This window comes from Dermacentor silvarum, chromosome 5, assembly GCF_013339745.2.
Source record: "Dermacentor silvarum isolate Dsil-2018 chromosome 5, BIME_Dsil_1.4, whole genome shotgun sequence".
Lineage (NCBI taxonomy): Eukaryota > Metazoa > Arthropoda > Arachnida > Ixodida > Ixodidae > Dermacentor > Dermacentor silvarum.
The window spans coordinates 24,428,690-24,440,783 of record NC_051158.1 but is presented as its reverse complement, the minus strand read 5'-3'; the positions used below and the strand labels follow the sequence as shown (position 1 = coordinate 24,440,783).

General features: G+C 45.7%; 1 protein-coding gene across 4 annotated transcripts in view; it reads left to right on the top strand.

Moving 5' to 3' along the window:
- The window catches only part of LOC119453095 (BTB/POZ domain-containing protein KCTD5), a 36,308-nt gene that overhangs the window by 12,845 nt on the left and 11,369 nt on the right, over positions 1-12,094 (top strand). For all 4 annotated transcript variants that reach the window (XR_007466997.1, XM_049667538.1, XM_037715092.2 and 1 more), the window contains exons 2-4: positions 7,129-7,237; positions 9,194-9,384; positions 10,887-11,021. Coding sequence is in view for 3 of the 4 variants with exons in the window: in XM_049667538.1 (XP_049523495.1) it covers positions 7,129-7,237; positions 9,194-9,384; positions 10,887-11,021 (435 nt within the window). In the remaining variant the exon portion in view is untranslated. The remainder of the gene's footprint in view (positions 1-7,128; positions 7,238-9,193; positions 9,385-10,886; positions 11,022-12,094) is intronic.

Here is a 12,094-nt window from a genome sequence, read left to right as displayed (position 1 = left end):
ACTATTCGAACACCCCTACTGGGGCAGTGTCAAATCACGGCCGCTGGTCAAAGCTCGAGGTGGTTCTCACGAAGAGGATCCGGGAATAGCCGATAAAGATAGGCTTGAAGATGATGGTGATTCTCTGAGGTCAAGGGTTCGACGAAACATCGTCTGGCGAGGATTTCTTACATTTTCTTTTTATTGCTTTTGGCGAGTGTTCGTTTTATTTTCTGAGAATAGAAGAATGAACGCGATTTCCGGCTCGGGCGTCTCCTCTGTCCGCTTGCGCATCGCTCGAGCCATCAAAAGCGAGAATTACGACGCAATAACTATAATCCCGGACTCTCCGCTCTCAACACCGCGTGTTGTATATAGTATACGTAATGCCGTAACCACGCTTTGACGCGCCCGTGCGAAGCGCAAAAAAAAAAAAAAAAGAAGAAGAAAAGAAAAATACAACAACGTTTCCCGCGACTTGCACCTCGCAGCGATCGGCCAACCGTGAACACGCTTGCACTTCGCAACGCGGGCGACACGAGGCGTCCGTTCCGAATGACTGAGCCGCAGTCAGCCTTGCGCGGGCTTCGGCGACGTGCGGTGCCAAGTGTCCGCGACGTGTGCGGGTTTGGGCTTATTTTACGCGTTACGCCGCGGGCGTGAGACGCATCTTGGCGAAGCTCGTATGGCTTTATATACGATCGTCTCCAGTTGTTAGGCGTTATACTTAACGCGGATGGTTACCCGTGATCGTTTTTTTTTTTTTTTTTTTTTTACTCTGATATTGGCTATCATTCGATGGATTCCCTCCCGAATGCCTTGGCGCAAAGCCACGGGCAGAGAAAGAGAGATAGATAGAGAAGGATAAATGAAAGGCAGGGAGGTTAACCAGGAGTGAACCAGGTTGGCTACCCTGTACAGGGGAAAGGGGGGAAAGGAGAGAAGAGAAAGCCCGCCGTGGATATCGCCGTCGTGTATAGTAACTGTAATCTGTGATACAGAGCAGAGAACTGTTACTGTAGAGTGGTTCAGAGTGAGGAAGATGATGCTATGTTCTACCGGGTAGCAGAAAATAGCATCTTCTTCCTCTCTCTGAACCACTATACAGCAACAGTTCTCTGCTCTGTATCACAGATTGCCCGCCGCGCTGACTTTAGCGGCTATGGTGTGGCGCTGCTAAGCTCGAGGTCGCGGGATCGAATCCCGGCCGCGGCGGCCGCATTTCAGTAGGGGCGAAATGCGAACGCCCGTGTCCCCGTGCATTGGGGGCACGTTAAAGATCCCCTGGTGGTCGAAATTAATCTGGAGTCCCCCCCACTACGGCGTGCGCCTCGTAATCAAATGGTGGCTTTGGCACGTAAAACCCCGGAATTCAATTCAGTTCATCACAGATGGTCACTCAGTCCGTATCGCAGACGGTCACTCAATCTGGTAGCCTCCAAAAAAATTGCAGCAGCGCTTTTGTGGCCTTTTGTCTAGCTGCGATGTGCGAGGTCATGGTCCCAAGATCTTGTTCGAGGTGAATGGATTTCTGTCCAACCGACTTAGGCAAGAGTTTTATAGCGTGGCCAGGACCCTGGCAAGACGTACGTAAACCAGAAGCCGTATTTAGACGCTAAGCTCGTGGTGTGACACTAACTGGCCGGTGACACTATAGCTGACCAGAGGACTTGTAACTATTATTGTACTGGCTTACGGTATGCGCGTTCACGCTCGTGCGTCTCCACTATGCTACACTGTGCTGAAACTTGGCAAAACGGATACGTTCCGCTGAAGCCCATGACGTCAGTTTGTCAATGACGTCATTTTGTAAGCCGTGCACCGCTTCGTATATGCACCACACGGCAGCCAATCTAATCAATTCGTGTTTCTCTCTTCTCTTTGTTCAAGGCGATAGAAACGTGTTGGCGGAATGACGTCGATGGCTTGTGCAAAAATGATAATAAAAATATGACCCTGAAAGTGCGGCTGGCTTTTGCAATGTGGCACAGCTATGGTATTTTCGATAACACCAGCTGTTTAACGAGAGTGCTTAGAACTATCATTGAGCGCGAGGACGCGGGTTCGATCCCTCGGGCATTCAGATGGTGGCAGGATAATGCAAAAAAAAAAAAAAAAGAGAACTCTCTTGCACCATGCATGACGGGCTCGCTCCGCTAATAATTTTGTCACATGTGAAAATTAATCCCAGGGTGTTTACCAGCAGGGAAAACCTGGAAAACCTTGGAATTTTCAGAGAATCTTTAATTTATGAATAAATTAAGGGAGCAATAAATTGGAGGACGCTTAACTGCAGCGTTGGTTTTAGCACAGCAAAAAACGGTATTAAGCGGCGACCACACACGGCGCATTTTTCGACGTAGATTCGTGGCGTCCGCTCAACGGCCGCTGAAACCGACCTTTTATATGCGGCCGAATCACGTGCCTGCGCGACATCCCGTTTCGTATCGATCGGTATTTAGCCCACGTGAAACACGTTTTTGACCTTTTTTTTTTTTTTTTTTCACGACGGCGCTGTAATCGTGCAACGCGGAAACACGTCGGTAATGCGTGTTTGGCTTGTGGTTATATAGTCGGGGACCATATATGAAGGCAAGAAAAGAATAGGGAAAACGATTTGTAGTTTGAATGAACTGTAGAAACGATAAGCTAAAGTAGGGTGGCTAGACCGTAGCTGAAGGGAAATAAAAAGGGGGACGATAAATGTTGCCGCCGGCGGAAGCCGAAATGAATCCGTAACTTCCGCATTACGCGTGCATTGCACTATTCCAATTGTACTGGGCGACCACAATATATTGGTCGGCGGTGGCTGTTTCCACGTCCTCATTCTAAGGTATTTATGTATGTATGTGACCTAACTCGGGGAGGGTAAGTAGCACCACTCGTTCATTGCCTAACGGGGGTCTCGACTCCTGCAGGTTTGATACATTCAGTTAGCATACACTATATATAGGGTTTATTGGTCAGCTGCCTGTTCCTATAAAGTTCTAAAAAGTTTGCGCACTACGTGACGCCATCGGTCAAAAAAGGGTGTTTCACGTCCGTCGCCATGGCCATGAATAGCGCCGGCTACCACTCCCCAGGTTACCAGTACCCAATGATGTGGACGTGGAGCAACAAAAATCGGTGCAGACGCACGCGTCGCAGTGCGATTTTCAGGATGCGGAGGTTGTGGGTTCGGCTCCCGCCGGCGGCGGCAAGTTGTTTCTTCGTCCACTTGAATTCCTTTCCATTTATAGCTTATCTCTACACTTAAAGATAAAACAGCAAACAATTCCCCTTATGTTTTTCTCGGCTTCGTTGTCTGTTGGCTTCAAATGGAAGTGACTATAACAGAAGTTAGGCGCCTCGGTTGCCCTTCTGCTCATATCAGTTGTGGTCGCCACTTTACCGTTACCGCTCCAGCCGCCATTGTTACAGCTTTGTGCGCGCCATGACACCATGCACCGGCTGCAGAGGAGGCTGCGACTATTTTTATTTATCGCACCAGTGGCGCCGAGGCCAGCCGCTATAGGGCTGCGAAAAAAATGAAATGATCTTCATAACGCCAAGAGACGCTTGTTCGCGCGAGTGTAAGCGTTTGCGGAGTCCGAAGTTCAAGTGCTACTAAGTGCTCAAATGCTCGTGCTGCCCGCGCTCGTGCGCGACCCCATCGCAAGAGGAAGTGGCGCTATTTTCTGCAACCCGTTAGGGGGCACAGCGGCGCGCATGACTTGACAACCAAGGGGGATTGCCGTTAATGGTCGTCTGCTAAAGCAGCTTAGTACGCGATATGGTTCGTTGATAAACGAGTATTTCGGCGTAGCGTTACCGTTAAGCCTATATTGCCCACTGCGCATGCGCGTGAGCGGTGTCGGTATACCGTTCTGCCCGCCCTCACAGCTGACGCATGTGCGGTGAACCTCGCTCACGCTCATTCAACGGCATCGGTAACGGTATAACGGTAACGCTATGCTAGAATGGAGTGTTTTAACTGCGCTTAGCGTTGCCGTTTCATTGCTACTGGGATACCGACCGCTTCCTCCAACCGCTCGTGCGCGGTAAGCGACAGCTGGTGGCATCAACGGTTGCGCTAAGCTTAAAATATCAATACTTTACCCTATGATACGCCGCCATGATGATATAACGTCAACAGTGAGCGGTAATTAATGCACTGCTAAAACACCTTGGTATTTGCTAAACCGTTTTTTGCCCGCGGCCGAGATCGGTGTGCCCCGCGTACGTATGTGGTGGTTCACGCTGGAGGAAGCGACGCGTCAGCCCTTCTGGCTCGCGGAAGGGCAACTCCGATGTAAAACGAGCGGGGAACAGGGAGGGGGAAAGTGCTAGATGGGCGTGGGGGCGAGAAAATGGCGCCTCTTCCTCTTCACGATCACTCTCTCTTTAATCAGCGTCCGCTTCCCGTGAGTCGCGCGTGTCTGGGCGGCTCGCTTTACCGCCGGTGTCGTTCTTGGTTCCGCCGCGCCATATAGGCGTGCCGGAGTCGTCTCGCCTATAGGGGGAGCCTGCATGCGGGCACTGTTTTAAACACTCTAATGCCAAATGCGTCGATCGAGTTTGATGCCTCAAAACGCCGATCTAAGCGGGGAAACTTAATGCAAAGCCCATAGTTGCTATATTAATGGCTGGAGTGAAGTTTCAGCTGTGGATAGTTTAACAAACCAATTACTAATTCATTAATTGGTACAATGACTAAGCTATAATGGAAAAGAAAAACATTTATTGAAGCAATACACACAAACTGGCTTGAGCAGCCAGTCGCGCGGCAATTTTGCATGTATTGGCGGGCTTCTTTAACGCTCGGAAAATAACTTTTATGCAGCACGTATTGACCAACAAAGCTGTATTGGGAGTTTTTCATGTTGCTCCACAATTTTATCATTGACACTTTTCATCTAATTATAATAATTGAGAAGTGTAATAATTAAGACTAATTATGTAATTAGGGGAAACTGGCCACAGGTGGGATACGAAACCACATTTTCGCATTATGCATGTGATGCTCTTACCAGTTGAGCTACCACGGGTCCGTTTTCTTGTCCACTTTCTACATATAACAGTTTGAGTATTTAATTCTAATCAACGACCTGCTCCTCCTAATCGGTCACATGCTCGTGGTTTCGATCCCAATAATGATAGCAGTGCTCATATTGGCAGTGGTGATATAGGTCCCGCTCTTCTATGCTCACTAATGACGGACACTATTTTACTTGAGGCACGTACCTGAAATTTTCCACAGCAGAAGAGCCGTCAGCATTCTGCGTTTCCAGGTGGCATTCCTCTCTACGAATATCTGGACCCAATGCTGCTTATGCTGTGTAATCAGATTGGATCTGGTGCAGTCAATGTGAAATGACTGACGATTAAAATTAGTGCATGCAATCAAACTGTTCGGTCTTGTGTTTTACTTGAGTTAAAGGGGCCCTGAAACCCTTTTCTAACTAATCATAAAGTGGCCTCACTATTAAAGGACATCGTATCATGAATCTCATGCTGCAAAAATTTCTTGAACCGTTTAAGTATTAGTGGAGTTATCACACCGATGAGCGGCTCTCCCTCTCTCTCTTTTTGTTTCTGCTAGCATGCTGGAAGCTGCACAAGAGAGAAGCTAAGTGGGGAAAGCCCTGGCCAGTTGAGTGTCATGGTGGCAAGAAAGGGCTCGTCATGGCACGCTGTGGTGGCCGCGGTAGACTACACTTGGAGGCTACGCGCAGCATACGCAGCTATGCACAATTGTCACGTGTAGACCGCAAGTGCAAAAATGGAATGATTTTTCTGTCTTTTTGAGGTTGCAGAGACATGCACGTTTCATTTATTGAACTAAAAGTTAGCAATTATGTATTACTGAGAATGTTCTCGCGATCACGAACTCAGCCAGTAGCATTGGTGGGTCCAGCTGCTTGCGGTGACAGTGCATGGCGACATTGCAGAAGCGAGAGCAAGCAATTTTTTGCTGTGCTTGACGCGAGACTGTAATTTCCCTGCTGCACGCAGTGCAGTAATATTTGGCTCGCACATTCACAGCAGCCTGTACAACAGGTCGGCAACATTTTCTTTCTGTGTTCAAAAAGTGTCTCGGGTCCCCCTTTAAACCATATCAAAATGTTTCTATGTCCTGCCTTGAAGGTGATAATACTACGAAGTCAGGTTTAGTTTCATCGCTTGGTTGTGTATTTGCACTACATCGTGCCTTGAAAAACCAATGCATACCCTTTCTTCAGCAGACTGGGCGAAGAGGCAGCAGCAATTGCCTGCGCTTCACATCGGTGTAAGGGGGACTGTCATGTTTGGTGCACGTGTTTGCGTGAGAGATTGGGCATACACGATGACGTGATCACTGTAGAGATGCCAGGAAAGGGCACCAACTTTGGATGTGCTACTTGCATCAGCTTTCTCTAGCTCTTTTTTAAACACATCGGTGCTCGTATCCACAGGGAAGTGTAGATTTAGATGTTGGTAAACCACGTGCTTTCGCAGCATGGGTCGGCATACTCATTCACGAGTAGACTGACCTGTACTAATCACATAAATTATGAAAATTTGCTTTTAATAACTAAGATTAGGGACATGTCTTCTTTTGCTAAGTTGAAGCCGAGGAGTCTTTAACTGTGTCTGCTCAGCAGAAATCTTAAGGCTAGCTCCAGACTCATTAGGCAAGTGTGGGGTAGAGCTTTAGTGAGTGACAAGAGGGTGTGAGAATAAGAGTGAGTGCCGGTGAGTTTGAGCGGTCGTGAGTAAAAAATCGGAGTGACTGCCAGTTAACGTGAGAAGAAACCGACATCAGTGGACGCGAGTGTCGCGGCGCGTGTGAGTGTACGTGAGTATGTATATGAAAGAGTGTGCCGGTGAGTCAGAGCAGACGCGAGTACGGACGTGAGTGGGTGCCTTTAGGTGTGACTGGAAGTGATTACGAATGCGCAAGTGCACTGTTGGGGGAGTATGAATGGGCGTGAGTAGGAACAAAAGTGAGTGGCGACAAGTGTGTGTGAGTACATAGCCTGCGAAAACATTCGTGATTGTGTATGGACTTATACTGCCGACCCATGTTTCACACGCTGTTCTCGCCTAATATTTCATTTCTCCTCCATTTAGACTTCATTCCTTCGTTGTTTTCTTTGTTCATTCGTTGTTTCATTATCCATTGTGCAGGACGAGACGGGAGCCTACTTAATAGACCGCGACCCGACCTACTTCGGCCCCATTCTTAACTACCTGCGGCACGGGAAGTTGGTCATTAACAAGGACCTCGCAGAAGAAGGTAAGCCTGAGAGACAAATCTGTGTGTCACAGCTTCAAGTCATCTGTCCAGTTGGATTAAGAGCTACAGTTTGAGTAGTAAAGTGCATGTCCCATTAGTTATTCAGCCATTGAAGTGTTCGACTGCAGGCAAAGGGCTCACTGCATTTGCGCATGATGGCCACGCACACACTTATGTAATGCATCAGAGCTGTCGATCACTACTGTTGCATTGTCACGAAGCCTCTCTTTTTGTCTCCGTCTGTTGCCTAAGTCTAGTGGTGGAGTACTACGCAAGATACAATATTTTCCAGCTGACTTCATTGTATTTCTTACTTTAAACCATTGCCTCTTAGCAAGGGCACCTCCTTATGTCTTATTTTCGGTTGGCCTTATAGGAGTCCTAACATAGTTTTGAGTGTGTCTGCACGTATGTACTAGCTATGAGCCTGAAACTCAATTTCAAAAAAATTGTTAGCAATGTGAATGCATACATTGTTTTGCAAAAGCAAGTCTGAGGGCTGTGTCAGGTTTTGGAGACAGATCTGAAGCATATTGGAAGCAATTAGAGCGATGTCAAGTATAAGGATATTGTTAGACCACCAGGCAAGTAGAAAGTTAGCTAGAGCATCAGAAGGAAATTTCGCTGCAAGGCATATGAAGACAGTGCAAAGATGCCACACACTTTTTTTATTTTATAGTTGACCCATGCACATATCTCACCACTATGTTGCAGTAGGAGTAATTTCTCATTGCTGAGCACTTTTTGTAATGCGTAAGGTAGTAGAATTTCTGGATAGGTAATAGTTGTGATTTAAAAAAGGTGGTGACAAAAAAAAAAATCTAGTGCCTGGTTCGTACAGTCATTGCACTTCAGGGAGCCCTAGATGGTCGCAAGTGTCCAGAGCTACACTTTAGAGTGAGTGTCATAGATTTAATTTGCAGGTTTCAAGCATAAAATCTCACCAATCAATCAATTAGTCAATCAAGTAATCAGTCAACCAATCAGTCAACCTGGTATAAACGTAGACTATGATAGAAGTGTATGTGCCAGGACAGGCATTCAAGAACAGCAGGTGGTCAAAAAATTAATTTGCGGCTTCCCTCTGTGCCATCTCTTGTAGCTCGGATGGTAGCTACAGCCTTGGAACCTTAAATGGTAAATCATTCATTGAACCATGAACCAACCAGTTAGCTATTCAGTCAGTCAATTATCAATCGGTCAATCACGCTCGATGCATTGATCAATCAGTCATATCTGTGTTGATGCTGCTTAGGGAGACACGAGCGTGAGTCGACTATAATTGAATCAGCTTATCGGCAAATGATCCAATCAGTTATTCGTTTGACCATGACTCAGCTTATTTAATGTCCACTGCAGGGCGAAGGCCTCTCTCAGTGATTTCCAATTACCCCTGTCGTGCATCAACTGACCCTGCCTTATGCCTGCAAATATCAAATTCCATCATACCACCTACTTCCCTGCTGTCCTCGACTGTGCTTTGGCAATATTCATTAACTTTTAATAGACCACCGGGCTATCTGCCCTATGCATTACTACATGGCCTGACCAACTCTATTTCTGCCTCTTAATCTCAACTAGGATATTGGCTACCCTTGTTTATTCTCTGTACCCACACTGCTGTCTCTCTTAACGTTACGCTTATAATTTTTTTGTTCCATCACTCATTGCGCAGCCCTTATCGTCTCATCATTTGCTAGCCTCCGAGTTTCTGCCCCCATATGTTAGCACCAGTAGAATGCAAGGAACGTACATTTATCTTTTTTGACGACAGCTGCAAGCTGCCAGTCATGTTTTGATAAAGCCTGCCATACAAATCAGGCTTTACATCTCATCTGTGTGGTGACCATACATATATGTGCCATACATAATCAGGCCTTGTCTGTCATGGACATGTCCTTGTCTGTCGACATATATGTGCGTATATCTAGATGTATGTGTCTGTCGGGGCAACAGGCGTGCTGGAAGAGGCCGAATTCTACAACATAGCCGAACTGGTGAAGATGGTGAAGCGGCTCATCCAGGAGCGCCAGCAGCACCACAAGTCGCGCGACGCGCGCAAGCACGTCTACCGCGTGCTCCAATGCCACGAGGACGAGCTTACGCAGATGGTCTCCACCATGTCCGACGGCTGGCGCTTCGAGCAGGTGAGTGTGGCGCTAGTGCGTGAACCAGGCAGCACGGCTGCCGTCGCCAATGCTCAGTTGGCTGACCTTTTTTGGTGTACTTTACTGGTACATTGACTCTTGCCAACGTACACTGGCTCCGATGAGGCAGAAAAGCCGGCCTTGTAGGCAGCGAGTGGTACCAGATATCATCATCATCAGTGACGTCATCAGCATCTTGTATGATGTCAGTAGTAATACAGAATTAGACTTGGAACAAGTTAGAGTAAGGTGACTTAAGGTGGAGTAAAGTGAATCAAGGTGAAGTTAAGTGAATGAAGGCGGATTAAAGTGGATTAAGGTTGGTACAAATTAGATTAAGGTGGGTTAAGGTTTCTACAAATTGGCACAAGGTGGGTTAAAGTGGATTAAGGTTGCTACAAATTAAAGCAAGGTGGATTAAGGTGGTTTAAGGTAGAGTTGTGAAGGATGCATGAGTATCATGCACGTAACTAATTAAGTAGAGAAATCGTAATGCCTTTGTATTCAAGTCACGTTAGGATACTTAAGTGACTGTCAACTTTTTTGTATTTGAGAGACAATAAAGAGAAAAACTATATTAGTTTAGACGGATAAAGTAATTTTTTTAAACTCTGTGTTCATTTCACGGAAATATTCTGGCTGTTAGAAAAAGAAACTGTAAGTCATAGTTTCATTTTTTAAATAAATATTTCACTACGAAACCTCAGCGGTGGTACCTCTGTGTGACATCACAGATTTCAAAGTACTTTTGCGTATTTGGGTGGTCGTGGCTCACTGAAGGTTGAGTCTTCACTCTCTGGCTCTCAAGAACTCAATCAAGTTGGCTAGTGGGCTCTTCAAAAATGGCATCGCTGACAAATTCGAGCTTTATTGGCCTCTTCACAAAAAGGGGAATTTGATTTCAGCAATGAATCCAGTTATTTCAAAAGTGAAAGTACTGCTCTTGAAAATGCGCTCATTCTCGATGTGTTCGTCTCATTTTCCGAGAGTGGCACTTCTGATGACTTTGAACGCCGCAAGGCGGTTGTTTGAATTTAGACGTAAACGAAGCGCCTGCATGCCTGCCTCGCTTTCAGTTTTTGGTGTATCTATTTAAGACGTTTGATGCGGAGGACAAAGGTGACCCACTGGACTACTTAAGTGTACTTTGCAGGCGAAAATCGAGTTTCAGGTTTTATTTTCTCACCTATTACTCGGTATATAGTGTAGTGCTGTTAAGCTTCAGTTTCGCTGTAATGGTTGAGATTTTGAAAAAAATAAGGGCTTAAGACATTGTCTCCAATGTTTTTCATTAGAAACTCTGCTATTAAAATATTTGGCCGTTTTTGGTCAGAATTTAAAACAATAGCATGGCACGGAAGAGGTGAAAGCAAGCACACCTCTGAGTGAAATTACTAGCCTTTTGCAATCTCTTTCAGTTACGATTCATTGATATCTTTGACGTGTGCTGTAGGATTTGACACTTACATGCCTGTTCATTACCACTTCCACATCCCATGCAGTTGATCAACATCGGTTCGTCGTACAACTATGGTAATGACGACCATGCGGAGTTCCTCTGCGTGGTGTCGAGGGAGTACCCTAGCTCCTCTTCGCACACGACAGACCGCGAGTTTGAACCAACTGACCGGGCGCAGGTATTTTGCCGTGATCGTACTATGTGTGTTATAAAAGTGTTTCTTGATTGATAGATTGAGTGAAGGGTTTCTATGGCGCAAAAGCCGGGTATGGTCCAAGAGTACCAAGCACATGCTAACAATGGTCGATGGGACGTGAATTCTACATGTGATCTGGCTGTAAAAGGGCCTAGAGACATTGACTGTAGAGTGCCTAAAAGTTTTATATTTATTAAATGTACAACCATGGATGCATTCAGCTATGACAGGATCATAAAACATTCTATGTAATGGTGAATTAAAGAGTGAAAACTTTGTGTCTGTGATTTATATGACCATGCTGTCATATAAATTATTGCTGTCATATATGCTGACAAACTTTAAAAAGTGTGTTCTAAAGTCACCAGAAACCTTTTCAGTTCTTCACTGAAGCTATGCGTCGACTGGGAAGCTTTTATAAATGATGGTACGGTGTTCCAAAATTGGATAGATGGAAAATGGATAATTTTTTTTACCAGCTTTACCCAGCCCATAGCTCAGAGCATTGTTTTGTTTCTCAGTCATTATCAAAAGTATTTGCATAAAAATTATGTTTGAATTTTTTCTCCTAGGGAAATTCAATGTGTAGTATAGGCAGATGTTAAGGTAAGTTAAGGTGATGACATGATAACACTTGAATCCATCTACTTTTGTTGAGAGCTAAACTTTCATTATCAAGGGAATGCCATGAACTGAGTGCATCACTCTGTCTGCACTGGTTGTAGAAGTGCGAGGTGTGGCGCCCTTTTTGTGTCACATTTTAAACTTCGTAAAGAAAGGACTAAGATGACACTAGACAAGCGCGTCCAGTGTCGCCTTCATTTTTTTCATTTTTTGGGGACCGAGCGTCTTATTCCACAGTAGCGAACTGCAGTCATACAACTTTGTTTTTGTGGCTTACGTACAGTATGTTAACATAAGCTTTTTGGCAAGTTAATGTACATCAGGAGACATTCTGCTTTCAATTGCTATATTATCAACAACAATGTCAGGTCCACCTGTTATCTGCTTTAGGTGTCCCTTTAAAAGCAATTTGGAAGTTGTCTTTCATGTGC